The sequence below is a fragment of the Triticum dicoccoides genome, chromosome 1A (genome assembly GCF_002162155.2).
Source record: "Triticum dicoccoides isolate Atlit2015 ecotype Zavitan chromosome 1A, WEW_v2.0, whole genome shotgun sequence".
Taxonomy (NCBI): domain Eukaryota; kingdom Viridiplantae; phylum Streptophyta; class Magnoliopsida; order Poales; family Poaceae; genus Triticum; species Triticum dicoccoides.
This window is the reverse complement of record NC_041380.1, coordinates 382227956-382253263: the sequence shown is the minus strand read 5'-3', so window position 1 is coordinate 382253263 and position 25308 is coordinate 382227956. Positions and strand designations below refer to the sequence as shown.

At 46.8% G+C, this 25308-nt stretch overlaps 4 protein-coding genes across 11 annotated transcripts; 3 read left to right on the top strand and 1 right to left on the bottom strand.

The window, feature by feature from the left end:
* Window positions 1–3290: 3290 nt before the first annotated feature.
* On the top strand, window positions 3291–14113 carry LOC119274810 (tetratricopeptide repeat protein SKI3-like). Of its 2 annotated transcripts, XM_037555533.1 has the most exons (20): window positions 3291–3749; window positions 3880–4002; window positions 8095–8178; window positions 8289–8339; window positions 8427–8519; window positions 8664–8804; window positions 8883–8963; window positions 9059–9306; window positions 9383–9554; window positions 9635–9756; window positions 9858–9915; window positions 10023–10088; window positions 10470–10688; window positions 10919–10970; window positions 11134–11507; window positions 11607–11701; window positions 11779–12018; window positions 12104–12747; window positions 13436–13639; window positions 13731–14113. In XM_037555533.1, exons 1-20 carry the CDS (start codon window positions 3555–3557, stop codon window positions 13934–13936), a joined length of 3468 nt encoding a protein of 1155 aa, XP_037411430.1. In that variant the 5' UTR covers window positions 3291–3554; the 3' UTR covers window positions 13937–14113. The 2 variants fall into 2 exon arrangements, with proteins under 2 accessions (XP_037411430.1, XP_037411438.1); XM_037555541.1 differs by lacking the exons at window positions 3291–3749; window positions 3880–4002; window positions 8095–8178 and having other exon boundaries at window positions 8309–8339; window positions 8414–8519; window positions 13731–13936.
* A 263-nt stretch (window positions 14114–14376) lies between these two features.
* Window positions 14377–18337, bottom strand: LOC119274847. Of its 6 annotated transcripts, none has more exons than XR_005135356.1 (5): window positions 17920–18337; window positions 17717–17826; window positions 17478–17630; window positions 15460–16448; window positions 14377–14623 (listed from the first exon to the last, which is right to left on the bottom strand). XR_005135356.1 is itself a non-coding variant. In XM_037555615.1 (5 exons), exons 1-4 carry the CDS (start codon window positions 18274–18276, stop codon window positions 15498–15500), a joined length of 627 nt encoding a protein of 208 aa, XP_037411512.1. In that variant the 5' UTR covers window positions 18277–18333; the 3' UTR covers window positions 14377–14623; window positions 15460–15497. The 6 variants fall into 6 exon arrangements, 5 of the variants coding, with proteins under 5 accessions (XP_037411512.1, XP_037411499.1, XP_037411505.1 ...); XM_037555615.1 differs by having other exon boundaries at window positions 15460–15504; window positions 17920–18333; XM_037555602.1 differs by lacking the exon at window positions 15460–16448 and having other exon boundaries at window positions 17920–18334.
* Window positions 18338–20079: 1742 nt separating this feature from the next.
* LOC119274823 lies at window positions 20080–21298 on the top strand. The gene has a single exon (XM_037555553.1). It carries the CDS (start codon window positions 20164–20166, stop codon window positions 21088–21090), a length of 927 nt encoding a protein of 308 aa, XP_037411450.1. The 5' UTR covers window positions 20080–20163; the 3' UTR covers window positions 21091–21298.
* Window positions 21299–21383: 85 nt separating this feature from the next.
* On the top strand, window positions 21384–23621 carry LOC119274833 (short-chain dehydrogenase TIC 32, chloroplastic-like). Of its 2 annotated transcripts, XM_037555573.1 has the most exons (9): window positions 21384–21648; window positions 21712–21946; window positions 22078–22157; window positions 22291–22444; window positions 22554–22632; window positions 22699–22783; window positions 22917–22963; window positions 23072–23126; window positions 23207–23621. In XM_037555573.1, exons 1-9 carry the CDS (start codon window positions 21543–21545, stop codon window positions 23314–23316), a joined length of 951 nt encoding a protein of 316 aa, XP_037411470.1. In that variant the 5' UTR covers window positions 21384–21542; the 3' UTR covers window positions 23317–23621. The 2 variants fall into 2 exon arrangements, with proteins under 2 accessions (XP_037411470.1, XP_037411462.1); XM_037555565.1 differs by having other exon boundaries at window positions 23072–23621.
* Window positions 23622–25308: the final 1687 nt, after the last annotated feature.

Sequence of the window (25308 nt, the reverse complement as noted above, 5' to 3'; positions counted from 1 at the left end):
TTGGTGCAACTGGGGTTGTGCCATACACTGCATCTCTTCTTTTTCTATGGATTAGTGATGAAGAAATGGTAAAGGCTGTTTTTTTTTTCGGGTGAAATGATGTATTACTCAATCATTGTTCAAAGAATTTTAAAAGGTATTCTAGCTGATCTGGATTTTTCAGTTCAGTTAAACAAATCCAATGAAGAACTCGTGCGAGAAGGACAGACTTGTTAATTTAAATAGCTAACTACAGGGAAAGGAGAAAATCAATTAAAAGGGCAATGATCCTTTGACTTAGGGCTAATTTTGTTGCAGAATAAATTTATGGTAGTAGCTAACCCAGTAAAATCAGATCATATCGTTTCTCGGCGTGGAAGCAATTTGTTTGGCTTTACATCCATTCTAGGGTATGAGGATGACCCCCGGTCTCTGTATTTGGGTGATGCATATAGTCATTTTATTAATTATTATCACAAAATCTTACAAAGTTATACAACAGTAAGACTAAAGCCACCATCTAAACAACAATTGTCACTACACTTATCCAATTGATGAAAGGGCGCAGATAGTCTGGGCCTAATACTAAACAGACATCACAGCCAAACCTAAACATCTAAAACCTGAGGTCCCAACCAGGACGCTGCCGGGTATGGGGCACCTATCAGTCCGGCGCACTCCTCAACCAGGACGCCTGCCGGGTATGAGGCCGCCGCAGCCATCTGCCACCAATCCATTTTCAGAGTTGTACTGTTGCATGTACCATGTCAGGTCTCTCTGCCATTGACGCCACCACGACGCCCGACAGCGTCGTCCTCCTTCCCGAGTCCATCCTTTCACAGCGAACTCCGAATCTGCACTGCACCACACCGTCAAGATCCGTCGCCATTAGTGTGTAGGATGAAGCACCGCTCCACCAAAGAATCCGTCTTCTGGTCCCTCGATCATGTGTGTACCTCCAAGAATGACGCCCCCAAGGGAGGAATGACACCAGAGCGCCGCCGTCATCCGATCATCCGATCTAGGGTTTCCCCCGGAGGTAGCAGAGAGTGGCCTTGAACTTCTCCACGATGATGCCTTCAAGAAAGGAACGACGCAGATAGCGCCGCCACCGCCGACCTTAGCAGAAGCCGAAGGCAAGTTTTCACCCAGATCAGTTCGAAGGGATCCAACTCTCGTGCACGGGCCGCCGTCACCACCAGCCCCACCAGGCAGACCCTGGAGTACCGGCAGATCAGCGAACCGCCGGCACCACCGCATCCAGATCGCCGGCCACGCCGGGCCGCCGCCATCCCCCGCGCCGTCCGGGTCAGAGACGGAGCTGCTGACCGCGCACAGGGACCGCCGCCGCCTGCACATGCCGGAGCGCCGCCGAGAGCCCAACGCCCGCCACCACTTGCCGAAGCCAACCGCCGCCCGAGCACTGGCGCCACCGTGGAGCCATCAGATCGGGGAGGAAGACGTCTCGTGCCGACCACCCTTGCAGACCCCGCCGTACGCCCGAGCGCTGACGCCACCGCGGCGCCATCAGATGGGGAGGAGGAGGAGCCCGCGCCTCGCCGCCCCGCGCAGACCACGCCGCCGCCATCGCCGCAGCGCCACCAAAGGGGAGCCCCTCAGATCCGTCGGCGGCCCGACCTGCCGCCGAGCCGAGCGCCGCCGTGAGGGCTGGCCGTACCGCGCCGCCCAGGAGCCTCACGAGGAGGGAGGGAGCCCAGCCGCCGCCGACGCATGCGCGGGCTTTGCCCGGCGGCGTCCCCTGGCGGCAGCGAGGGAGAAGGAAGGCGAGAAAAGGGAGCGGTGGCGACGATCTAGGGTTCCGCCCGGGCCGCTCGCGGGAGCGGCACGGGGGACGGGGGACGGGGGTGAGACGGATAGTCAGCAGCGTCCAGTTTAGAATATGTGCGAGTTGTTCAACTTACCTGTTGGACAAGCTCGTACACATTGAGTGTATCCTATACATGTATCGTTAATTTTTACGAAATGTGACATTGGATCTATAATTTTTTCTTTTCAACATAATTTTTTTGATATGATAAAAATAAAATTAGTACTATATTGAGTCATATGGATTATCCCCGTACGTGTAGCATTTGTCCATAAAAGGGAAGATGAATCAATGAATACTCGGGGCGGGGCAGAAGATTGACACACCAGATTTCTCTCCCATCACATGTCAGTTTTAGCTACAATTTGATCATAATCATCACTGGATTATTATCGATTTGCTGCATTTTTTGTGCAGGTTGAATTTTGAATCAAAAAATTAAACTTGAAACTAAAACACCAAGTTTCTCTCAACCATACGGCTATTTTAGATAAAATCTTGCCACATTTGATAGACATATGGTCGATGGAGTAAGCACGAGGAGAAAATAGAAGACAAATTGTGTGGGTGGCTTAACCATGTTTGGTTGCCTTTTTCTCAAGAAACCAAAAACAAAAACCTTTTAGCCCATTTGAATGTATGCTGAATGTGGTAGTTAATTTATTGGGTGTATATCGATGATATTTGTATTGTGATTTTTCCATACACATTATGATGCATATGCCTGTAGCTTCTCAAATGATTTATGTAACTGCGCCATCAATTGAACATGAATAGATCCGTTTGGCTTAGTTCATTGCATGTTCTCTGAAAAAAAAAAGATTCATCGTGATTATCATTTGATCATTAATTTGTTAGTGTTGGTCCTGTCCCACATTGGCATTGAGGAACTCTGACAATTGGTAGCACTATATTTTTTTTAGATGGTAGCACTATATATGGTACAAAAGATTACCAGCGATGGCTCATGTTTACTGGTTTTGATGGAAGGGCACTACTATGAGAAATTAAGAAAATGAAATGGTTTCGGACCATATAAAGATAAGTGTGACCTTAGCATATACGCAAGGCCTGCTCTTCTCTTCTTTCTCTGATTTTTTTTGCTTCCTTCCCGAAAGATACATAAGAACTTTGGTGTCTACAAGTTTTTATTTGCTCTTCTTTCCCTCTTCGTTAAATTTTGACTTGTTGGGTTAGCATATATTTTTCTCGATACTTGACTCTTGAATGGGCTAGAGATGTCGTAAGTTGTTACATCAACCCTAAAAAAAGTTAAGGTGGCAAAGTAGAGCTCCCTCAAATATTCACACATCACTTTCTTTAGGGTTATGTCACTCCTTTTTTCTTTAGAAACACATCACTTCCTTTTTAAGAACTCTTATCCTTTTTTTTAGAACATTTATAAGAACTCTTATCCACACATCACGTTCGGTCGACCTGGGCCTAAAGTTCCTGGCCCAAGTTCCAACAGTGCTTTTACTTTCCCTCGTCCCCTCCTCGACGGGGCCATCCATCTAACCCTCTCCGCCTTCCACCGGAGCACCACCGCCCCGAAGAAAATCCCTCCCTCCTCCTCCGCTCCACTGTACTGGCGTAGAGTGGGAGCGCGGAGATGCATACCAACTCGGATTCATTCATCCTTCAAGCCCACCCAGTCTGCCGCTGATTCGTCCGCTGCTCGGCGGAGTACCAGTAGCACCGCAGCACGAGATTCCGAGGGTCCAGCTCCGCCCGCCCGCCGGCCCCCATGTCCGCCCCCGCGGCGAGGCAGGGCGCGGAGGAGGAGGCCGAGCGCCTCCTCGCGGCCGCCAAGCTGAACCCCAACGACGGCGGGCCCTTCCGCTCCCTCGGCCACCACTACGCCCGCCCCGGCGACGCGCAGCGCGCCGCCAGGTGCTACCAGCGGGCCGTGGCCCTCGACCCCGACGACGCCGAGGCCGGGGTGGGTGCGGTTGAATGCGGACGCGTACACATGCGCTGCGTGTTGCATTGAAGTCGTTTGTTGGTTGGTTGGTTTGCTCGCGGTGGTGTTTTGATGCAGCCTGTTTCTGTCTGGTGGCTGGTGGGTGCAGGAGGCGCTCTGCGATTTGCTTGACGCGGAGGGGAAGGAGAGCCTGGAGCTCGCCGTGTGCAAGGAGGCTGCCGGCAAGTCGCCGCGCGCATTTTGGGCCTTCCGGAGACTCGGCTACTTGCAGGTGCACTCGAGTGGCAGCTGCTTTTACACACTTTATATTGCTTGATTGAAGTGATCATGGCAACATCATGCACAAATCTTAAGGATTCATTTCTATTGACTGAATACATTTGAATTTGATGGGAACCTCCTAATTTTGAACCTATGGAAACGAAGCCTATATGTATTAGTTAGAGAGTACTTCAGGCCTTTGTCTCGTAGATATTAGATAGGGAAGCAGGAATTTTCAATAATCTTCTTCTCTGTTAATACTTCTATAAACCTATTCGCAAAAAAAAAGATACTTCTATAAACCAGCGATGAGGTTTGTAGGTGTGATAGCATAATGATATTATCTGATAATAACAGAAGATCTTTAGGCCTCCTTTGGTTCATAGGATTGAAAAATCATAGGAATAGAAAAGTCATAGGATATGAGATGACATGCATCTCAAATCCTATGCATAGGAATAGAAAAGGAGATGCCCTTTGATTCACACCATAGGATTTTTTTCCATTGAGTCTAGGCTAATGTTTATTTTCCTATGAAATGTGGAGGATAGGAAGAATTCCTCCATAGGAATAGGATTTCATTCCTACAAACCAAAGAGCTCTGAAGGAATTTTTCCTATAAAAATCCTATCCTATAAAAATCCTACAAAATTCCTTCAAACCAAAGGAGGCCTTAGCAGGAACTACATCAGTAGGAACCATCGCAATGACCTTGTTGTAGTAGTTTCTTAGGTATGCTGTATAGGTTTAGTTAAGGTATAATCAGCCTGGTCATCAAACTGCTCAAGGTCTTGGTTCATTGAGTCACCTGTTCGGCCAGGGATCACTCCTCAGTACTGCTGGTTTAAATTTGAAAGGCAGCTAGACCCTAGTATGTCCTTTAATGGTGCAGATTTTCATCTCAAGTACAGTGAGGGATAATCGAATATGGAGTACATACTGCTGATAAGCAAATTCCACCAGCAATAGGTCATTCAGGATTAAGTTTGGTACTTACTGAATAGGTGATGTACAACTCTACAAGTAATGTTTGTTTTTACTTGTTGCTGTGTATGTTGTATTCCTTAATTGTATCATACGGCAAAATACACGTGACTTCACGTAGCGTTTTTATGATATAGAAATATGGTAAAAATAAATATGCACCAGTATGTTTTATGTATACAAGTATGTTTAATTAGCCCCATCTGTGCACAGCGATACTGAAATCGCTATTCTCTATGCAAGTATGCGCCGATATAATCCAAATAGTTTATCCGTCAAAATTGGGCCATCGGCATCACCACACGCTGCAAGGTTCCAGTGCCATTAGTGCTTGCTGCTGGTGAATATTCTGTGTAACTACCATCCTGAAATACAATGTGACATGATCTGGTGTACTAAGGAGTTTGTTCCAAGGGTTTTAAGGGCCTGTTTGGATTAGAGCCCTGACGCGCCCTACCAAATATTTGGTCGTTGACCAGAGTGATTCTTGCGTTTGGTTGAGATCCAATCTTTTGGCACGCCCCTGACCCATTGTTCCTTCCCGTTTATACCATAGCCAATTATTTGGCGAGGCGCTGGCGGCCGTTTCGTCCGCTAAAATTTTGGCGTGCCCTCGGTTGGCAAGGTGAGTGCAGGCACAATCCAAACACACCCTAAACATCAGGATTTGCCCGATCTTGGCCATTGGTTGTAGCATCATGCCATTGTCAACGCACAATATCCATAGTTACTCGTACACAGTACACTATATAGATAGATACTAATCTAAGAGAAAAAATAACGATCATAGGCAGAATCATAAAATTATAGATGGTCCATACATCAGGAGATTACAAATGGTGGAACTAAAGAGTAAATATAACTCCTCGTTTTATGTTTGGTCTGAACTCTTAAGTACTGCCACGGGGCAATTGAGCCTAGTTAGCGCACCAGTTGTTTTTGCTGAAGTGAATTGGCCAAGCCCGGGTAAAGGAGGAGGGTTGTGATAGGCTTGGCGAGCCAACGTAAAAACTAGCCAGTCCCATGGGTATGAAACCCATTTGAGTGAGAGTAGTACTAGGATGGGTGACCTCCTGGGAAGTCCTCGTGAAAGGGTTTCATATCTAAGGGTTGTGATAGGCTTGGCGAGCCAACGTAAAAACTAGCCAGTCCTTTGGGTATGAAACCCATTTGGCGAGAGTAGTACTAGGATGTGTGACCTCCTGGGAAGTCCTCGTGAAAGGGTTTCATATCTAGCCTACCCCAACTTGTTTGGGACAAAAGGCTTAGTAAGTAAGTAAGAATTGGAGGCACAGTATAAGCTGTAAAGTAGAGGTGGCTGATTCTAGCAGGGTCGTCTCCAGAAATTCGGGGCCCCGGGCCAAAAATCAAAATAGGGCTCAAAATTTCAAAAAAAGTCATATAACAAAAGAACTAATATAATTACGGCATACACTCACTTTATTACATAATTTCATTCTGTTTTATTTTGTATAATATTTAGACATATATCAAAATACTATTGCTGAAAAACAGTGAAGGGATACTAAAGCAATAAGCTAACCTCATGTTTACCAAAAATCAACATTTGTCTAGTATTCCTTGAAATGAGCACTCTTTTGAGATTGAGCTTGTGCTTCTGTTTATATAACCAGAATCATACGTTCTATTTTTGGAAGACATGATGATTGATGAGGATTGACAAATAAATGCCTCCTGTTTTTATAAACCAAAGAAATTTAATGATTCATTATTCAAACATGAAAATTCCTAATTAGTGTGAACAAAAATATAAAAAACAATTACAACTGATCAAGAACAAACTTAATTTTGTCCTACTCCTAACCTAGCACCAGGACAAATAAATTCGCTACCAATACCTAGCCCAGGGACACATAATCTCATTCTACTTGGCTACTCCTAACCAGGGATTGCTCCTAATCTAGGTCAGGGAGATCACACTTAACCAAGTACTCGTGATAAATAGCAGAGATAAAACTAAGTATACCTAATAGAAGGTCGTGGCCGATCGCCAATGACGGAAGGCAGCGGACGGCGTCGTGGGCAATTGGCAGAACCACGGAAGGTAGCAGATCGCCGATGGCAGAAGGCAGCAGACGGCGTCCCGGGCGATTGGCGGAATCGCGGGAGGCAGCAGTGGTGTCCTGGGGCGCTTGGCGGAAGCAGACGAACCGGCGTGTTGGGGTTTAGCGATCGATGGAACAGTTGATAGATTCGTGAATAAGCAGGCCCCGTGGGCTTGCTTTGTTGCTGGGTATGTTGCTTAGGCTTTGCTGTGCTGGGTACCTTTAGTTAGCCGCTAGATTAAATGGCCGGTTTATATGGCAAAGTGTCATTACACTACTAATACCTAGTTATTTGGGGCCCTGTGTGGTCGCCCACCTCGGCCTCCTCCATGGACGGGCCTGGATTCTAGGAAAGGGCAGAGCTCAGAGTTGGTACCAACTGGGCAATACTGTTAGAGAGGAGTTGAAGAGTCAATTGTGCCTCTAGTGGACATCATCACACCAGTGCAAAGACATGTGGGCAGTGCATACTTCCATACTGGCTTACCAAGGTACATAGAGTAAAACAATGGGGTACTGGCTTGTCCTTTTTACCCTTTTCAAAGTATTTTTTGCGCTGCTGCCTGAATAGAAGTATAAAACAAAACAAGTTCCTAAGCGGCAGTAAAACACAGTCGTCTGAAATGCGCTTATCATAAAAATATCAAATGTTCTGATGCCTTTTGGGAGCCTGCTTCACATGCGTCACCTGCTGGGTTTAATTGACCAGTTCAGAGGGTTCCCCCCAGGTCATTTGGCAGTCTGGCCCTTTGGGTGACTGTTCCTTCCTGGTGCTCAGCTCCTTTTTTGTTCCGATCCTAGAGCTGTTTCAGATCTTTTTATGCCTGTCTATCCTTCAATGACTAGGCTTAGAGCCCTTTCTATGCTTTAACAATCGCATTGTTTTGTTTTCTTGAATCAAGGAGCTACTAGTGTTCTTTGTTTATACTTTAGACTGATAAGACTAAGCTTGTGTGTATAATTTGTTAATAGTTTTCTTGTGATTATCTTTTCTATAAATTGCGTAACGGAACATATCCATAGTAAGTATTGACATGATGTGGAAAATTTAGGTTCATCAAAAGAAGTGGTCAGATGCTATACAGAGCCTTCAACACTCAATACGAGGTTACCCAACATGTGCGGATTTATGGGAGGTGTGTGTTTTATTTCCTTATATTTGTTTGTCAAAGTTGATGAAACTCAAGTCATACGTTCATTCTGTCTTTACAATGTATTTGGTTTAACATTCCATATTTGGTATTAGGCACTTGGTCTGGCTTACCACCGTTTGGGCATGTTTACTGCAGCAGTAAAGGTATGCTGTTTTCACTTTCGAGCATCATAAACAATTTAGTGTTGCTGTGAGTCTTCTGAATATGCTTACTTCAGTTTTTGTTGGCAGTCATATGGGCGAGCTATTGAACTTGATAGTTCCAGGGTCTTTGCTTTGATTGAAAGTGGAAACATCCAGCTAATGCTTGGTTATTTCAGAAAGGTAGGAAGCTTTTTCAGCTAATGAACCTTCAGTTGTGTTGGATACCTACTGCTTTTATTAGCAAAGAACAATTTAAGTATCTATGCGAACTCTACTGCTGCTACCAGTAATAACTTCTGTGATATTGTACTTTACACAATATAGGGAGTCGAACAGTTTCGTTCTGCCGTGGAGATGGCTCCTCATAATCATTCTGCATACTTTGGACTTGCTTCGGCATTGCTTGCGTGGTCAAAGCATTGCGTAACTACTGGGGCCTTTACCTGGGCAGCTAATCTATTGAAGGTATTTTGGTATATGATACTTTGTTCTGTATCAATAGCATTTCATGTCCATATATCACCTGAGTGTTGTTTCATGTAGGAAGCATCTGAAACTGCTAAAGTTTGCACTTCCTTGGCTGGAAACCTTTCCTGTGTTTGGAAATTGCATGCAGATACTCAGGTACCTCTATAACCATTAATTGATCACTTAAATTTACTTGGCACCTTGTAACTTGAAGCATTCTATTCAATCATATGTCTCACACTTTATGTCAGCTCGCACTTGCAAGGTGTTTTCCGTGGGAGGATAGGCATATCAAGAGGGGCATGGATGAACAAAATTTCAAAGCTTCTATCCTTCAGTGGAGAAATACATGCTTGTCAGCTGCAAATAGTGCAAAACTCTCATATCAACGAGCTTTGCACCTCACTCCCTGGGAAGCTAATATTCACATTGATACTGCTATTTGTCTTGATCTCATTTGTACCATGGAGGAGAATAACTCTGTAGACCCCATTGCTTGGTAAACTTCTTTGTTCATCAGATGCTAGTTTCGTTTGGGAGATTTCTGATGATACTCTATGTTTTCTGTACAACAGGGAGCTTCCAGAAAAAATGTCATTGGGTGGTTTGATGCTGGAACCAGTTAATAAGGATTTCTGGGTTACATTGGGTTCAGTCTCAAGTAATCAGGCTTTAAAGCAGCATTCTCTTATCAGGGCACTGCAGTTGGATACGTCTCTCTCTGAAGCTTGGGCATACCTTGGAAAGGTACTGCTATTTATGCAGTAGTTGGTTGCCTGGTTGGCTCTTTTTACTAGCAGGAAGGTAACTAATAGTTGGACCTTCAGATTTACAGACAATCAGGTCACAAGCAATTGGCAAGACAAGCATTTGATCGAGCTCGAAGCATTGATCCATCATTGGCCTTGCCATGGGCTGGAATGTCGGCAGAAAACGATCACCAATCTAGGTAACCACCCCCTACATCTTTTGCTGAAAGCCCGAAAGGCCCCTATACTGCTGCACTCAATTTTTGCTTACGCTGATTTAATCTTTGGTATGATCTTAAAGGGCTGGTGCAGTAAATGAGTCTTATGAAAGCTGCTTGAGAGCTGTGCAGATACTACCTGTAAGTACAATTTACTGAGTTGTCTGTTGTTATTAATGTAATTTAGTAATTTGCTTAGTTATTTCCTTACTTTAGTTTTATCTCATTCTCATGTCATATTTGCATAGCTGCCAGAGTTCCAGATTGGCCTTGGAACAATTGCAGCTCGTTCTGGTGAACTTCTGTCACCTCAGGTATGTTCAATTTCATTTTTCTCGTGTCGTTGAAAGTTAATTTTGAAGTAAATATTGGCCACTTCATGCTCAAAATGAAGTGATGTTTTTCTAAAGCAACCCGTTTAACCTGGTGGCAGTTATTATATGTTCTCATCTTTACATCATAGTGTTGTTGAATTGTTGGCATTGTCACTAAGTTAGTGCTACAGATGGTTTCACTAGGCACATGTTTATACCTATGCCTACATAAGTTAGTGCTTGGGTTTGGGTATTTAGAGCACCAGGTTATGTATATGTAATCTTTCTTGAGCAATGCTTATGTTGTTTACACTTATTACATGCTTCTTTTCCTTCTTTGACATGCCAGTCTCTGTGTATGTGGTGCTTTATGTTGTGTAGGTATTGATGGCTGTAAGACAGGCTGTTCAGCGAGCGCCTCATTACCCAGAATCACACAATATAAATGGCTTGGTCTCTGAAGTGCGATCAGATTTTCAATCTGCAATCACGTCTTACCAACATGCGAAATTTGCTTTAGGCATGATGCGCAGATCCAAGTTGGACAATAGATATCCTTTTGTTGATGTTTCAGTGAATCTTGCTCGGTCACTATGTAAGGTAAGAATACTATCATATGGTTTGATAGAATTATTTATTTCAGAGCAAGAAGCTTAAACCATGCTGTTTACTGTAAATCTAAAAGAATGTTGTGTACTGTGACTTGTGTATCTGTAATAAGCTTGCTGTTCCTAGTGTGGTACTTATGAATCTTATAGTTAGGTGGTTATCCTTTTAATTCCCCATAAGCACTTCCACTTCTTTAATTAAAATCATCACATTGACCGCAGGCTGGTCTTGCAACTGATGCAGTGCGCGAGTGCGAAGAGTTGAAAACACAAGGTCTGTTTAGTTTCCATTTCAAGCAACTGAAGGCTTATATTTCCTATTTTTCTTATGAATTGAACAAACATGCATGACAAGCATATTATATTATTATTATATCAATTTATTTTGCACATGCTATATACAACATACACACTAACAAGTCATCTCAAATTTCTAGGACTGCTGAACGTTGATGGATTGCAAGTATATGCTCTTGCATTGTGGAAACTTGGACGGCATGATGAAGCTCTTTCCATATCACGAAACTTGGCTGAAAACTTATCTAATATGAAGCAGGAGAGTGCAACTGGGGCATTGGGATTCATATGCACCTTAGCATACAACATAGCTGGGAAGGATTCTGCAGCTTCGGTCATTCATACACTCCCTGGTCAACCCAGTTATAACAGAGAGTTGAAATTCATCATCTCTGCATTAGATGCTTTGCAGCCAAGCAAGCGTTTTCAGTTACCTCACTTGAGTATGCCTCCTAGACTTACATCCTATGACGTGATGAGTGAAGTCCACTCAAATATTGCTCTGGGGAAGGCAGTAAGTACCCTAAATTTTTTTTGGTACTTGGTAGATTTTTTTTCTTCCTTTTTTGGTTGTATGCTAGTTGTAATAATATAGATTAAATTTCACTTGTAGATTGGTGGGGAATTAAACAACTGTTTAGGGGTCGGGGGTGGTTTGTCTTACCTGAAAAAGGTTCTACACATGTATCCTGACTGCAGTTTAGTAAGGTAACATCTTCCCTGGAACAATAAACCATGACTATGACTATATTGATCATAATGTTGCCATTCGTTGCATGCTGCAGAAACCATCTTGGATCTCTGCTGCTGTCGAGCGGAGATTGGACTGCTTCTCACAAAGCAGTAAGGGTTACTTCGTTGTCCCATGGGCACACATCCAATAGGGGCCTAAGGTCTCCGCATCAAATTCAAGCTTGTGCAACAATGTCTTGCTATGCTACCTGCACCTCTTATCCAAAGTTCTCGTTCCCAACATGTGAAGACCAGTACCTAAGTCAATACAATGGAATATGCAACCTGCAAAGGTATGTTTTTTTCCAACTTGCGACATTGACAACATTATACTTATTTGGCTTCGGTTGGCAAACTAAGATGTAACTTCATTTGAAGGTTGGTCCATCAAGAACCATGGAACCAAGATGCACGCTACTTGCTTGTGCTTGCTATTTTCCAAAAAGCACGTGAAGAGAAGTACCCCAAACATATTTGTGCCACTTTGAAGAGGCTGGTTTTACAAATTATGTCCAGCAGTAGCAATTCACAAGAGCATAAACTCATCCTTTATGAAAAGTACTTGCTACGTCTTTTGTCTTCAGAGGTTAGTTTGCAATCTGATGACTATGAAAACGGCATTGCTCAAGTTACAGATGCTCTAAGAGTTGCTCCCCCGAGTGTGGATACTTTCTTTGCACACTTGCAACTATGTCGGGCTTATGTGGTGCAAGGCGATCTTTCGAACTCCAGGAAGGAATACATGAAATGCTTGCAGAACCGCACGAATACTGAGGTTGGCTGGGTAATGCTCAAGCAACTTGAATCTTTATGTTCAGTGAACCGTGGCTCTGATGAAATAGAGATAAATCTGAAAGGATGCATTGAAAGGAATGGTAGGAACCCATCAAAATGGGCATCTCTTTTTAATCTAGCATGTGCTCAGTGTTTTATGCGGGATGAGGACTTTGCAAGTGCTGAAAAAGCTCTTGCACAGGCATGTGCGGAAAAGGATGCTGATAGCTGCATCTTATTCCTCAATGGTAAGCCAGTATGTTGTTTTTCTGTTTCTTGGTTAGCATATTTCAATTGTCAGTTTTCCCTGAAACTTTTTTTGGTTATTTCTTATGTGGAGTTGAATTTTGTACTCGATTGTTCTGTTATCTCCAATAGACAGTATCCCGCAATCTGCTTAAGAAACTTAGAAAGAAGAATCTTCTTTGTGTGAGTGACTTTTTTTTCTTTCGAAAATGAGTGACTTGTTTATAACCTGGTTTACTGATAGTGAGCATTCACAGTAGCATTGCTGCCTTAGCTTAACATTGTCCATAACATAACACCAGCTGATGGGTTCTGCTTCACATCTACTCCCTCCGTTCCGAATTACTTGTCTTGGATTTGTCTAGATACGGATGTATCTAGACTCATTTTAGTGCTAGATACCTCCGTATCTATACAAATCCAAGACAAGTAATTCGGAACAGAGGGAGTACTACTACAGTGACCAAGTAGATGCTTAGACATCACATTTCTTTGCAAGTTAGTCCGGGAGGTAGAATTCACACAGCCTATTCAACCCTTAAGTTTTTACAAACTCTGTCCACTGCCTGCAAATTTTATGTTATTTTTATAATCTTAAGGGGCGATAGCGAGCGGGACTAACATTAGGAGTAGATGAGTTTGCTTCTTAATATGTTCTCACCGTATACTGAATGAAAATCACCCTGGCAGGAGCTATGCATATGGAGATTGCGCGGAGGTATGCGGCTCCTCAGTATATAACCCGCGCAGCTTCGAGCCTCAGAAAGGCACAGCAGAAGTCCCAAGCTATGGTGCCCATCATATCGCTCCTACTGGCCCAAGCAGAAGGCAGCCTCGGCTCCAAAGCCAAGTGGGAGAAGAACCTTCGCCTCGAGTGGTTCTCATGGCCCCCAGGTCTGAAACTGAAGCTCAAAGCTTGAACACTACTCAGATAAGAACGTTCATTTCATTTTATCTGACCGTTTCCTGGTTTTGATTCGTGCAGAACTGCGGCCTGCTGAGCTCTACTTCCAAATGCATCTGCTGGCGAGCCAGTCGACTGCGGCGGCGGCGGCAGGTCCTCAGCAGAAGAAGCAGCAGCAGCTGGTGGAGACGATGCAGAGTCCTGGGGCGTGGCTTCTCAGGGCGATACACCAGAACCCGTCGTGCTCCCGGTACTGGACGGCTTTGCTGCAGCTTGTGTGCGTGTAGCGTCCTTGACCCGGCCGGAAGTCAGTCACCGGTCTTGTAGCTGATACGGGCGTACCGGAATCACCTGTAGCGTATTTTTGTTTGTCGAGCACACCTATTTGGGATGAACCCGTGGGGTGCTCTGGCGAAGTGTATTTGTTGCCGTGAACTTTATCAAGGAGGCCTTACTCTCGCAAACCTTGCAAACCGTAACCTGTAACATTTGAAACATGATGATGGTCCTTTTGGATAGAGAAGAAAATGGTAGGGAGAACGAGCGTCGGTGCAACATTTGAGAAAGGAAAAAGGAAGCGTCAGTCTGCTTATCCCAGCTCAAGCAGCATACACCACAATTTCGTTCGAAACAAGCGCCATCTGTAGAGCTATAGTCATCTTTTAGAGCTACTAGATGACCCGGAAGCCAGTTAGAAGCAATGTTAGTAGTGAGTAAGTAGGAAATGTAGATAGAAAGATAATGCAATGTGGATTGTATTACAAATAGTAGAGTGACTTAAATTGGTTTACAGATAGTAGAATGACTTAGATCGGTTAACAGAAATACATTTTTGTTTAGGCAGCCTCACAGCTTATTTAGGCACCTTAAATCACCACTCCTGCCCCTAGTGCCATCAAACCACATAATTCTTTGCCACCAACTCCCGATCCCATTGCCAATTTTATTCAACACATGGAAATTCCAAAAGCACACTGTGACAAATTTACTGGTCATCAACAAACAGTCAAGCATATAATTATTAATTGATAATTATCAATAATATCTAACGATCACCTAGGATTTTGGCTCTTCTCAAGAACAAATAAATTTTTACCTTGGTACTGAAGTGACCTAATTCAAATTCATTTCAGTGAGAAAAACTATAGTGGAAGCAACAATCGTATAGAGAAATAACATCAAGAAGTGGTGCTACTGAATTAGGGTAGAAAAGAAAAAAATATTCATAAAAAAACGATATCAGATATATTTTATGTGCCCTGCACAAGGTATGTACTAATAATTAATTAAAGCATGGTATTTCTCAATCTCATGTCAGGTGCCAAATATTAATCCTACAATGTGAAGCTGCAAAGTTGCGACGCAACATATTTCCTGAATGCATGTCTTGTTGGAAGAAATTTATATCCTGATTGCTCACATTCACACATCCATCATCGAATCTTGTAGAGCCCACCGAGTACATATTAAGATGCAGTTAGAAGCAAACTAATAAAAGCACGTCCAAACAGGAAATTGATGATATACCTTGCAACAAAAGCAGAACAAAAGTACAGCTGATTCCAAGTCAAATGTAAACATACGGTATGAACCAGAGAGAATAGATCTCAATGGATTAAATAAACAATGGATGCAAAATATGTGCTCTGGGGCTGAACTTATTTAGAAACTTAATAACTGAACTACATGTGTGACCTAGTAATCTCTCCCATATACTTCCAGATATACTGAAAAGGGAAGACTGAATCTCATATCTTCTTACTATAAACCTCTAAAGCATAGGAAGGAGACATAAGAATATATGACGTACCGAAGGAATTTGACGAGCTTGCTTATGCTTTAAATCTTTCAACAACTTTGAAGACCACATACATACACATGGATATAATCATCACATACAGTCAGAACAAGCAACTAACATAAAGCGGAGTATTAAAGTTTCAACCATTAGCTAGTTGCATAATCTATAAGAGTTTGGAGTATATACGACGATTCAAAGAGATAGGGTAACTCTGTAGTAACAACATGCCAGCGAAAGCTGAACCCAAGAACAATCCCTGAAAAGTAAGATTATTGTGCATCTCTACTTTTCTTTGATTCTTTTACGTCTCCTTCCAGATTTTACTATGATTGAGGTGTGTGTAAATTTGATCAGTCATACAGAACCAAAGTAATGTAGGTGCTCTTAATACTCAAATAAGAATAGACCGGAGAGGTAAGGATGAGCTCCTGGTATTCACTTTAGGTATTATTAAGAAATAAGCTATTGAGAATATGTAATGAATATAAAGATGGTGAGGGCTTCAAGAAACATAATGAACATCAGAACGGGAAGGTGCCATTTTCATTGACATGCTGAAAGAAATGTTGTGAGCAATTCGAAAATGCTAAATCGGACAGACAGGTATCACCTACTTGTTGATGACATCTACTTTTGAGCTCTGATGTAAGCATGGCAAAACAGCCCATAGTCAAGACTGGAACCAATGTATTTTAAAGAAATTCAGTACGGGGGTGAATAACAAATACGTAATGACAAGAACTATTGAACTCGAGCTTCGCTAGCATATAAAGAAGCTAACAGCAAAAAACATCCACCATGCAACCAGTGGAATACTAAACAACATACAAAATTAGTAAGTAGTAACATCTCACATTCCTTAGCAAAGATAAATGGATGGCAGAGATGATGGCACAAATTACTTTATACGTCGAGCAGCCCTATACTAGAAAGATGAATCTGCCTTCGACGGCAAGGATGTCATAGACGGACATGCAAAGCCTGAGATTCGCAACCACCTACAGTGGAAGTCCAAACACAAACTGAGAAATACAATTAAGAACCATCAAGTGGAACATAATTTCGGTACTGTGATGGTTGCTCCTTTTGGAAGATCAAATGGAAATATCAGACTAAAGCAGACATGAAAGCCTAACTGGGAGCTCCTTCAGGAAAGTACTTAACTGGCAAAAACTGGCAAAAAAATCATCAACAAAAACGATGGGAGATTGTTGCTCAAGGGAGATACACCGTCAGGCTGTTGCTACAGTTCGTGGTGCAAAATCTCTTGGCCACCCAAACCCACATGCGAAACAAAAATGAAATTACCACAGCTATGGAAGGTACACTGACAATCGACGGCGATATACAACGTGCAGACCGGATGACTTTCAAACCGTGATGGCACTTGCTATGCGGGTAACATAGCTGGAATTATATGTTTGATAAGTTTTTTTTCCCGAAGTATGACTAGGGAGAATGATGGTTACGATATTTTTCCTATAGTGACACCTGTTTGTGTCTCGAGAGAAAATTACGCAAGAAACATGCTTCCTATTAAAAATTTGCAGGATTTGTCCAAGGAACAAAAATGAAATTACCACAGCTATGGTAATTGCAACAACAACAACAAAGCCTTTAGTCCCAAGCAAGTTGGGGTAGGCTAGAGGTGAAACCCATAAGATCTCGCAACCAACTCATGGCTCTGGCACATGGATAGCAAGCTTCCATGCACCCCTGTCCATAGCTAGCTCTTCGGTGATACCCCAATCCTTCAGGTCTCTCTTAACGGACTCCTCCCATGTCAAATTCGGTCTACCCCGCCCTCTCTTGACATTCTCCGCACGCTTTAGCCATCCGCTATGCACTGGAGCTTCTGGAGGCCTGCGCTGGATATGCCCAAACCATCTCAGACGATGTTGGACAAGCTTCTCTTCAATTGGTGCTACCCCAACTCTATCTCGTATATCATGCTATGGTAATTGAATCTAAATAAATAGAGAAGATCACAAAAGTTTACCAGTGATAAAAACAGGTCTGAATTTTACCTTTTCTCGGAACTTTGTGCTACCTTGGCACCATCTGCCTCCAAACCAGGACGAACAGCCTTATCTGGATCATAAAAATAATGAAATGGAGGCAAAAATGACGCAATGCCATCGCCTCGGTCACTGCGCCCACAACCATGCTGGTCCTCAGCTCTGCCACGCAAAGAAACACGGTACTACTATTAAACACTGAAACCCACCCAATCAGAACACAGCAACAACAGTTTCTAGCTACCCACTTGTCCTCACAAGGAGCCGATGCGTCCCCGCGGCCGTCCACGAACTTGATGGGCACGCGTGATAACGAGATCGAAGCCGGCGGGGATGAGCAACGCGTCGTCGTCGAGAACTGAGGGGGCAGCAGAAAATGGGTCAAATCAAAAGAGCGGGGCAGCCTGGCAAAGGAATAGAGCCTGCAGGGGAGGATGGAGGGAGAGCGCACTGTGGTTAGAGGCCGCGTCGGAGATGAGGAGGTCAGCTTGCATTGGTCGAGCCACCGCCGGGACGCCCGGATCTCCTCTTCCTCCTCCAGATCCCGCATCTCTCCTCTTCCTCCAAATCCAGCATCTCTCCTCTTCCTCCAGATTCGGAGCTGACGGCGCGCGGGAGGAGAGAGACGGCTGGGGCAAGGAGAGAGAAGGAGTTGGCGGTGCGGGTGAGGAGACAGGGAAGAGGGAGGAGAGGAGGCGGACGAGGCGCGGGGAGAGGAGAGGAGCCGGCGACGGCAAGAGGGGACGAGGGTCACAGGGAAGACGCCCGGTCGCTTCTCTTTTTCTCTGGCTGCCCGCTCACTTCTCATTTTTCTTTTCTCTTTCTTCTGTGGCTGCCCGCTCACTTCTCATTTTTCTTTCGCTTCCCTGCTGCCCGCTCGCACTCGCGCTTCGCTGCTGCCGGCTCGCGCTCGCTGTGCACTATTCATAGCCGACGTGGAGGCATTGGTTGCGTCTAGCACCCCTTTCATCCTTTATAAGTTCAATAATCATCTTTTCCTTTTGGGAATCATCTAGGGCGTGTTTGGTTGCCTGCATGAGGCCCAACCAGAGCCACGCGAAAAGGAAATAGGCTGTTTGGTTGGCTGTATACACTGTTGGGCCTGCATAGCATGAAACTTAAAGCATCTCTGGGCCTGGCTCACTGAAAACACTCAGATCGACAATTTCTTGTGAGTCAGGCCGAGGCGAGCCCAAGTGAGCGGGCCCTTACACGAGTGGAGACCTGAGGGATGTCAGGTGATTAGGTGAGGTCTTTTTCAACCTCCATTAAGCTTCTCTCTGATCTCTTTTCTTCCTTGTCCCTCTGATCTACACAACGATACTTTGATTCGAGGTAAACTCTACACGAAAAAGATGCACCTCGATGCTACGGGTCTATTCAGGCGATCGGTTCGTAGTTCGTCGGCCGAAAGTTTTTTATTTCGTGTTCCCGTTTGGAGCTATTCTGGACGAATTTTGTCAGATTCGTCGCGCACGATCGATCGTTTGAAATTTCCTTTAACCAATAACCTAATCTCGTAGCTCCGCACAACATCCGTGTTGTAAGATTTTGGTTTCGACGATCGTAGCTTCATCTCTCCTTGAACAATAGTTTAGTGCACTCATGCCGCTATGTGGAGCTCCTCTGTCTTTTGCTCAGAGCCCTCCTATTCGCCCCTCTTGACACCAACGCCCTTCCCCTTGATCTCCTTGCCCGCATTCTACTACACTAGAGTTGTTTCCGGCGTCGCTCATTTCGGCCTACTTTCTGTCGTCCTCCTACTGCACTGACGTTGCAATGGCGCGCACACTGATTTCTCGTGTCCTCTGCCTCCGTGCACACTACAGTTCGCCGCGCCGCCGACGGGCTCGATCATCTTGGCCTCCGCTCGGCCTCCTCTCTCTCGTCCCACTACACTGGAATTGTTTCTGGCGTCGATCATCTTGGCCTCCTCTCTCGTCCTACTGCACGGACGATACCATGGCGCGAGCACTGTTTTCTCCTCCTCTGTCCATCGTCTTTGCGCGAGCACCGCAACTAGTTCGCCAACGGTGTCGCTCGCCGTGCCACTATCCACCGCAGTCGCCATGGTCCGGCGCCACGGACACTATCCACCACAGTCGCCATGGTTCGGCGAACACTGCATTTCTTCTTCCCCTTCCTTTGCTAGCTCTTAACCGTGTGTGCTAAGTGCAAGTGCTAGCTCTTAATCATACCCTATGCGGGCAACCAAACAACATGTAGTTGTATGCGTCCAGACAATGCAGACAACCAAATAATGTGCCAAAGTTAATCTCGTAATGTAGGAAGTCCATATGCAGACAACCAAACAATTTACAGATGTCACATATGAAACTGTTTTTCCAGAGCCAGGTTAAACGGAGAAGAATATGCAACACAGGTACTGTAGCCGATGGAAACCAAACACGCCCCTACGTACTCTTCTTTTCCTTTGGTAATCATATCATCTGCTCCAGCACAAGTGGAGTGCCTACTTGGTTGTAAACCTCGAATCACCTTGTTTCAAGAAAGTTCCTTGCGCGACCACCCGCTTTTCGCCCTCCAAGCAAGTCCGTGAACGACACGCCGGGAACACGTAGCTTGACCCGATCGAGCTGCGCTGTTCCTCACAGGCTCCGAGGCCAGTAAGATAATCCAGAGAGCCTCCACACGCGGCGCGCCATGGCGACCCGAGCACCAGAACGCGCCACGCATGCCATCCACCCGTCGCTTTAAGCTCCCCCCCGCCTCCTGCACCGGAGACACCTCACTCTCTCACCCCCACTCTGCCGCTGCCACCTCGCATCGCAAGCTCTCAACCGACCGACCAACGCCGATGTCCGGCGGCGTGGGCCCGACGGCGGGGGGCGGCATCGCGCTGCCGTCGATGGGGCAGCCGCCGCCGCCGCTGCACCCTACGCCCACCTCGCCCACGGCGCGCCCGCACCACCACTACTACCTCTTCTCCATCAAGCAGCTCAACACGCTGGGCGCCGCCGCCGTGCTCGCCTTCTCCACCACCGTGCCGCTCTCGGAGATCGCCTTCGCCGTGCTGCTCCTCCCCTACCTCCTCCTCCTGGCGTCGCTCGCCTTCCCGCAGCGCCCCGGGAAGCCCGACCCGTCCGCGCCCGTCTTCCTCGGCCCCGCGCGCCTCCTCCTCGCCGCGCACACCGTCGGCGGCTTCCTCGTCGGCGCCGCGCTCCCGGCGCTCTACATCCTCGACGGCCTCCGCTCCGGGGACACCACGGGCATCGCCGCCGCGGCCCCGCACGCCTTCCTGCTCTCCGCGCAGGTGTTCACCGAGGGGCTAACCGCCGCCTTCCCGTGGCGGTTCTCGCTCCCCGTCCGGGCCGCCGTCCCCGTGATGTACAGCGTCCGCAGGATGTTCGCGGCCGGGGAGTGGCTCCGGCAGGAGATGGAGGAGAAGCGCGGCGGCCCCGGCGTGGCGCAGCGGCGCGTGGTGGCCGGGAGGGTGCTCGCCCTGGCCAACATGGCCTTCTGGGGCGCCAACCTCTTCGCCTTCCTCCTGCCCTTCTACCTGCCCAGGGCGCTCCAGAGGTACTACTGCGACGACGGCGTCGACCGCACGGCGCGCACCCACGGCGACGCCGACGAAGACGAAGATAAGAAGGATTCCTAGATGATCCCATGCCGTCGCGTGTGATGGCTGCGTACGCCGCGGTGCATGTTTTACTCCAGTAGTTTGTTGCTTTTCTCCCTTGCCCGAATATTTTGGCCATGTAAAATTTCTCAGCAGTAGATGTCAGCGAATGCAACTGGTAAACTGTATGCACATTTACTTGCGTGCGTACGTACGTTTGTGATGGGACTCTGAGTTTGAATGTTGAGCTGAAAGTTTCCAAATTCGAGTCGAGTTGACCTTCAAAAAAATTCGAGTAGGGTTCAGTTCCGAATCCACCGTTGGGTTGGGGGAATCTCTGTCAATAGTCGTAAAAAATAGAGCCTGGCAGTGCTGAGCTCACATGCATTTCGTCTTGATGTCGATATTACAACGTCGGAGTCGGAATCCAATCATGAGCCCGTCCGAACTTGTTGCGCTGTTGCTGCTGCCTGCTGAGTGCTGGCCGACTGATGTGGTGGTTCTACCGCAAGGGGCCCTCGGGCTTCGCCGGCGCCTCCACGGCCGAGGAGGTCACCGCCGGCATCGACGGCCGCGGCTTGGTCGCCGTCATCACAGGTACCTACTTCTACTTTCTGGTTTCAGCCGTGAGCTGACACCGGCGAGCTCGCGCCCCTGCAGGTGCGTCGAGAGGAATCGGGCGGGAGACGGCGCGCGTGCTGGCGCTGCGGGGCGTGCGCGTCGTCATGGCCGTCCGCGACGTCTCCGCGGGGGTCAGGGCCAAGGAGGCCATCCAGGCCGAGATCCGCGGCGGCGCGGAGCTGGACGTGCTGGAGCTGGACCTTAGCTCCATGGCTTCCGTCAGGAGATTCGCCGCAGAGTTCGCCTCCCTCAGCCTGCCCCTCAACATCCTTATGTAAGAACTAAGAACACATCCACGACAACATCCCATCCACCTCTGCTATTTGCATCAAGAATGCTCTAGAACAGAGAACTCGCCATTGGTTGCACACACTGGGAGCTTAATTTCTCGCATTTTCTCGACAGCAACAACGCTGGAGTCATGGCGAGGGACTGCACCCGTTCCCCCGACGGCCTAGAGCTGCACTTCGCCACGAACCACATCGGTACACCAAAGTTGTCCGCGAGCTGCACTTCGCCACGAACCACATCGGTACACCAAAGTTGTCCGCCGGGTGCTCATGTGGTCCGTGAGTTATGAGGTTGATGCTCACCTTGTCGACTCCAATGGCATGGCAGGGCATTTCCTTCTGACAAACCTGCTGCTGGAGAACATGAAGAGCGCGTGCCGGGACAGCGGCGTGGAAGGAAGGATCGTTAACGTGTCATCTTCCGGGCATATCATGACCTACCCCGAAGGGATATGCTTCGACAAAGTGCATGATCCTTCAGGGTAATCAATCTGTTGTCAGTTAGACCAAGCTGAATGAATGAAACCAACCATCTCAAGGCCTCACAAAATTGGGGAAGTAACATTGCTCGCCATGTTCTGAACTTCACAGGTTCAACAGCCTCATTGCTTATGGCCAGTCCAAGCTTGCAAACATTCTCCACATGAATGAGCTGTCCCGGATTCTCAAGGTACGTCGATTCTTTGCCGCCTGAATGAATGGATGAAGAACAATTCAAAAACAATTTTGTCAACAGGATGAAGGGGTCAACATTTCAGCTAACACGGTCCATCCGGGCGTCATCGTGACAAGCCTTTTCAGAAACAGGACCATTGTGAGCGGTAACTCTCGAATCACTAGAAATTGGTCTTATGAGCTACCAGCACAATATGGAACAAAAGTGCAAGTAGCTCTGAATCGTAGATTGTGCTGGTAGTTCTGGTTGTAACAATTTTAACTGTTTTTGTGTTGCAGCTCTCATGAACACCGTTGGAAGAATCATAAGCAGAAGCGTCCAACAGGTGATTAAGCCCTCACGGTTTCATATTTGGTTGTTGTTTTTGCCTTCTTGGTAGAACATATTACGCATTTTCAATGGCTGAAGAAAACATCATGCTATGTTAATTCAGGGTGCTGCAACGACATGTTATGTGGCGATGCACCCTCAAGTCCAGGGGATAACTGGTACTCCCTCTATAAACTAATATAAGAGCATTTAGATTACTACTTTAGTATTCTAAACGCTCTTATATTAGTTTACGGAGGGAGTAAATACTTCGGCAATTGTAATATAGCCAACACAAGCTCGCAAGCTGTAGATGCAGAATTGGCCAAGAAGTTGTCGAACTTCAGCTTGCAGATAGTGTCTTCTTGATGTGCCGGTTTCAGATCAAATGATTGTTCGGTATACGCTCTCATGTCTGCTACTTTTATGTTCGACTGCTTAGACCAAGACGACAGAAGCATAAGACTTCAAAGTGATGGTTGGTATATCAGAGTGCAGTTGTGTCGTGCCGCCGTGGTGCTTATACGGTCACACGTAAGTAGTGAAGATTAGATCATGAGAGTTAATGTCTTGCTTCACTGTCTATGAAAAGTTTGGGCACGTCTATTGTCTGTTGTAATTATCAATTTCTGTTGGTATTATTTTTGGTCTGGAAGTCTTCACAAATTTCGCCGCCTTGATTGATCCTTTGCTAGCGTAGAACAAATGTGAAAGTAGTTTTAATCCCCATGAAAGTACTCATGTCCAATCCGTATTTAAGAATCTTTACAGTTCTCATCAGTTTGTGCTCTTCCCTAAATCTGCCCAAACTTCTTCACCGGTTGCACCGCTGGAAGTGTCATAAGAGCATCTCCAACAGGCTGCGAAATTTGCGGCGCATCGCTGGAAGTGTCATAAGAGCATCTCCAACAGGCTGCGAAATTTGCGGCGTGCTGGAAAACCGCCAGTTTGACGTGCGAGAGGCCGCGCGGCACGCTTCAGCAGGCGCGTGAAATAAATTTGACCCCTCGCGCAGGGAAAAGCGGCGCGATGCCTAGCGCGTTGGGTTAAAAGCCACGCGCCTGCACCCGCCAACCGCCAGAAACTGCGCGTTGGGTTAAAAGCCACGCGCCTGCACCCGCCAACCGCCAGAAACTTCACTCCCGTCGTCGCCACGCCTTCTCTTCCCGCCTCTTTCAGTGCTCCGCCACTGCCGTGCCTTCTCTTCCCGCCTCTTTCAGTGCTCTGCCACCGCCGCGCCTTCTTCCTTCGCCTCTTCCAGCTCCCCGCCGCCGCCGCGTCTTCTTCCCCGTCGGTTCCAACACCCCCGCCACTGCGCACCGCCATGCTGCCGCGCCCCGCCATGCCGCCGCGCCCTCGGAGCAGTTCGGGCTACCGCGGCGTCCGCCTCCGCCCCTCCGCATGTATTACACAGAGATCTGCTCCAGTGATACACGCCTCGGGCTCAGAACAATTGACACCGCTTACGAGGCCGCCCGCGCGTACGGCACGGCGCCGTGGCGCCTCGGGCGGCCTCGGTCGCAGATGAATTTCTCCGACGTGCGCACGCGCCAGGAGCATCACCACCTCCAGCAGAGGCGGGAGTGCCGTCTCCTCCTCATCGAGGTGGACGAGCACGCCATGGCGGTGTGGCGTGAGTGCTTCCCGCAGGATGTTGCCACCAAGAACAAGTTCTGGGCCCAGAGGAAGGTGGAGCGAGCCGTGCGTCGGGTGGACAAGCGAGCATGGAAGGAACTGGCGGAAGCCTAGATCGACCTGGGACGTGCGTCGACCTGGGAGGATGAAGATCCTCGGTGGCTCGATGTGTTTAGGTCGTCGGACTACACCACCAAGGAGGACGAGGAGTAGTTTAGCATCATTTTATCTATTTTTATTTAGCATCATATGAACTTGCTTGTGGTTTGGGGCTTGAACTATGCTATGAATTTGAACTATGAATGTTTTCGTATATGTTGTTTCATATTTTTTCCAAGCGCTTGCCGGGGGTGCTAGATTTTGCCGCGCCGGGTGAAGCGCTATAGCGGCGCGTTAAATTTTGCAGCGCCTAGAAAAGCAACCATCCTCCTGCGCACGCTAAAATGCTATTTCGGCGCTGTAATTTTTTAGCGCGTCTATTGGAGATGCTCTAAGAAGCAATGTCCCACTTCAACGTGGGTCCACAACAGAACAAAGAATGAAAACCATGACCATGCCTCGAGTAGAAAGATTGGGAAGCGACATATTTTCCTGGGGCCAAAAGTGAAGAAGTTCTTTGCGTTGATTACCTTCTTCGCAAGTCATGGTCCCACAACGGACGCTTCAAATTATACCTTATCACGTCAATCCCACAAGCTTTGTATAATACTTTTCCTCGAACAATGG

What these genes read in the sequence shown, in the direction of transcription:
- LOC119274810 (XM_037555533.1), top strand. Translation starts at nt 3,555, where the DNA reads ATGTCCGCCCCCGCGGCGAGGCAGGGCGCGGAGGAGGAGGCCGAGCGC. An exon ending in GGAGACTCGGCTACTTGCAG is followed by an intron (nt 4,003 to 8,094) that starts GTGCACTCGAGT and finishes TGGAAAATTTAG; the next exon opens with GTTCATCAAAAGAAGTGGTC. An exon ending in GAGCTGTGCAGATACTACCT is followed by an intron (nt 9,916 to 10,022) that starts GTAAGTACAATT and finishes ATATTTGCATAG; the next exon opens with CTGCCAGAGTTCCAGATTGG.
- LOC119274847 (XM_037555584.1), bottom strand. Translation starts at nt 18,276, where the DNA reads ATGAGAAGTGAGCGGGCAGCCAGAGAAAAAGAGAAGCGACCGGGCGTC. An exon ending in CGACGCGGCCTCTAACCACA is followed by an intron (nt 17,827 to 17,919) that starts GTGCGCTCTCCC and finishes CTGCCCCCTCAG; the next exon opens with TTCTCGACGACGACGCGTTG. An exon ending in GCACAAAGTTCCGAGAAAAG is followed by an intron (nt 16,449 to 17,477) that starts GTAAAATTCAGA and finishes CTTCCACTGTAG; the next exon opens with GTGGTTGCGAATCTCAGGCT.
- LOC119274823 (XM_037555553.1), top strand. Translation starts at nt 20,164, where the DNA reads ATGCCATCCACCCGTCGCTTTAAGCTCCCCCCCGCCTCCTGCACCGGA.
- LOC119274833 (XM_037555573.1), top strand. Translation starts at nt 21,543, where the DNA reads ATGTGGTGGTTCTACCGCAAGGGGCCCTCGGGCTTCGCCGGCGCCTCC. An exon ending in AAAGTGCATGATCCTTCAGG is followed by an intron (nt 22,445 to 22,553) that starts GTAATCAATCTG and finishes TGAACTTCACAG; the next exon opens with GTTCAACAGCCTCATTGCTT. An exon ending in TAAGCAGAAGCGTCCAACAG is followed by an intron (nt 22,964 to 23,071) that starts GTGATTAAGCCC and finishes ATGTTAATTCAG; the next exon opens with GGTGCTGCAACGACATGTTA.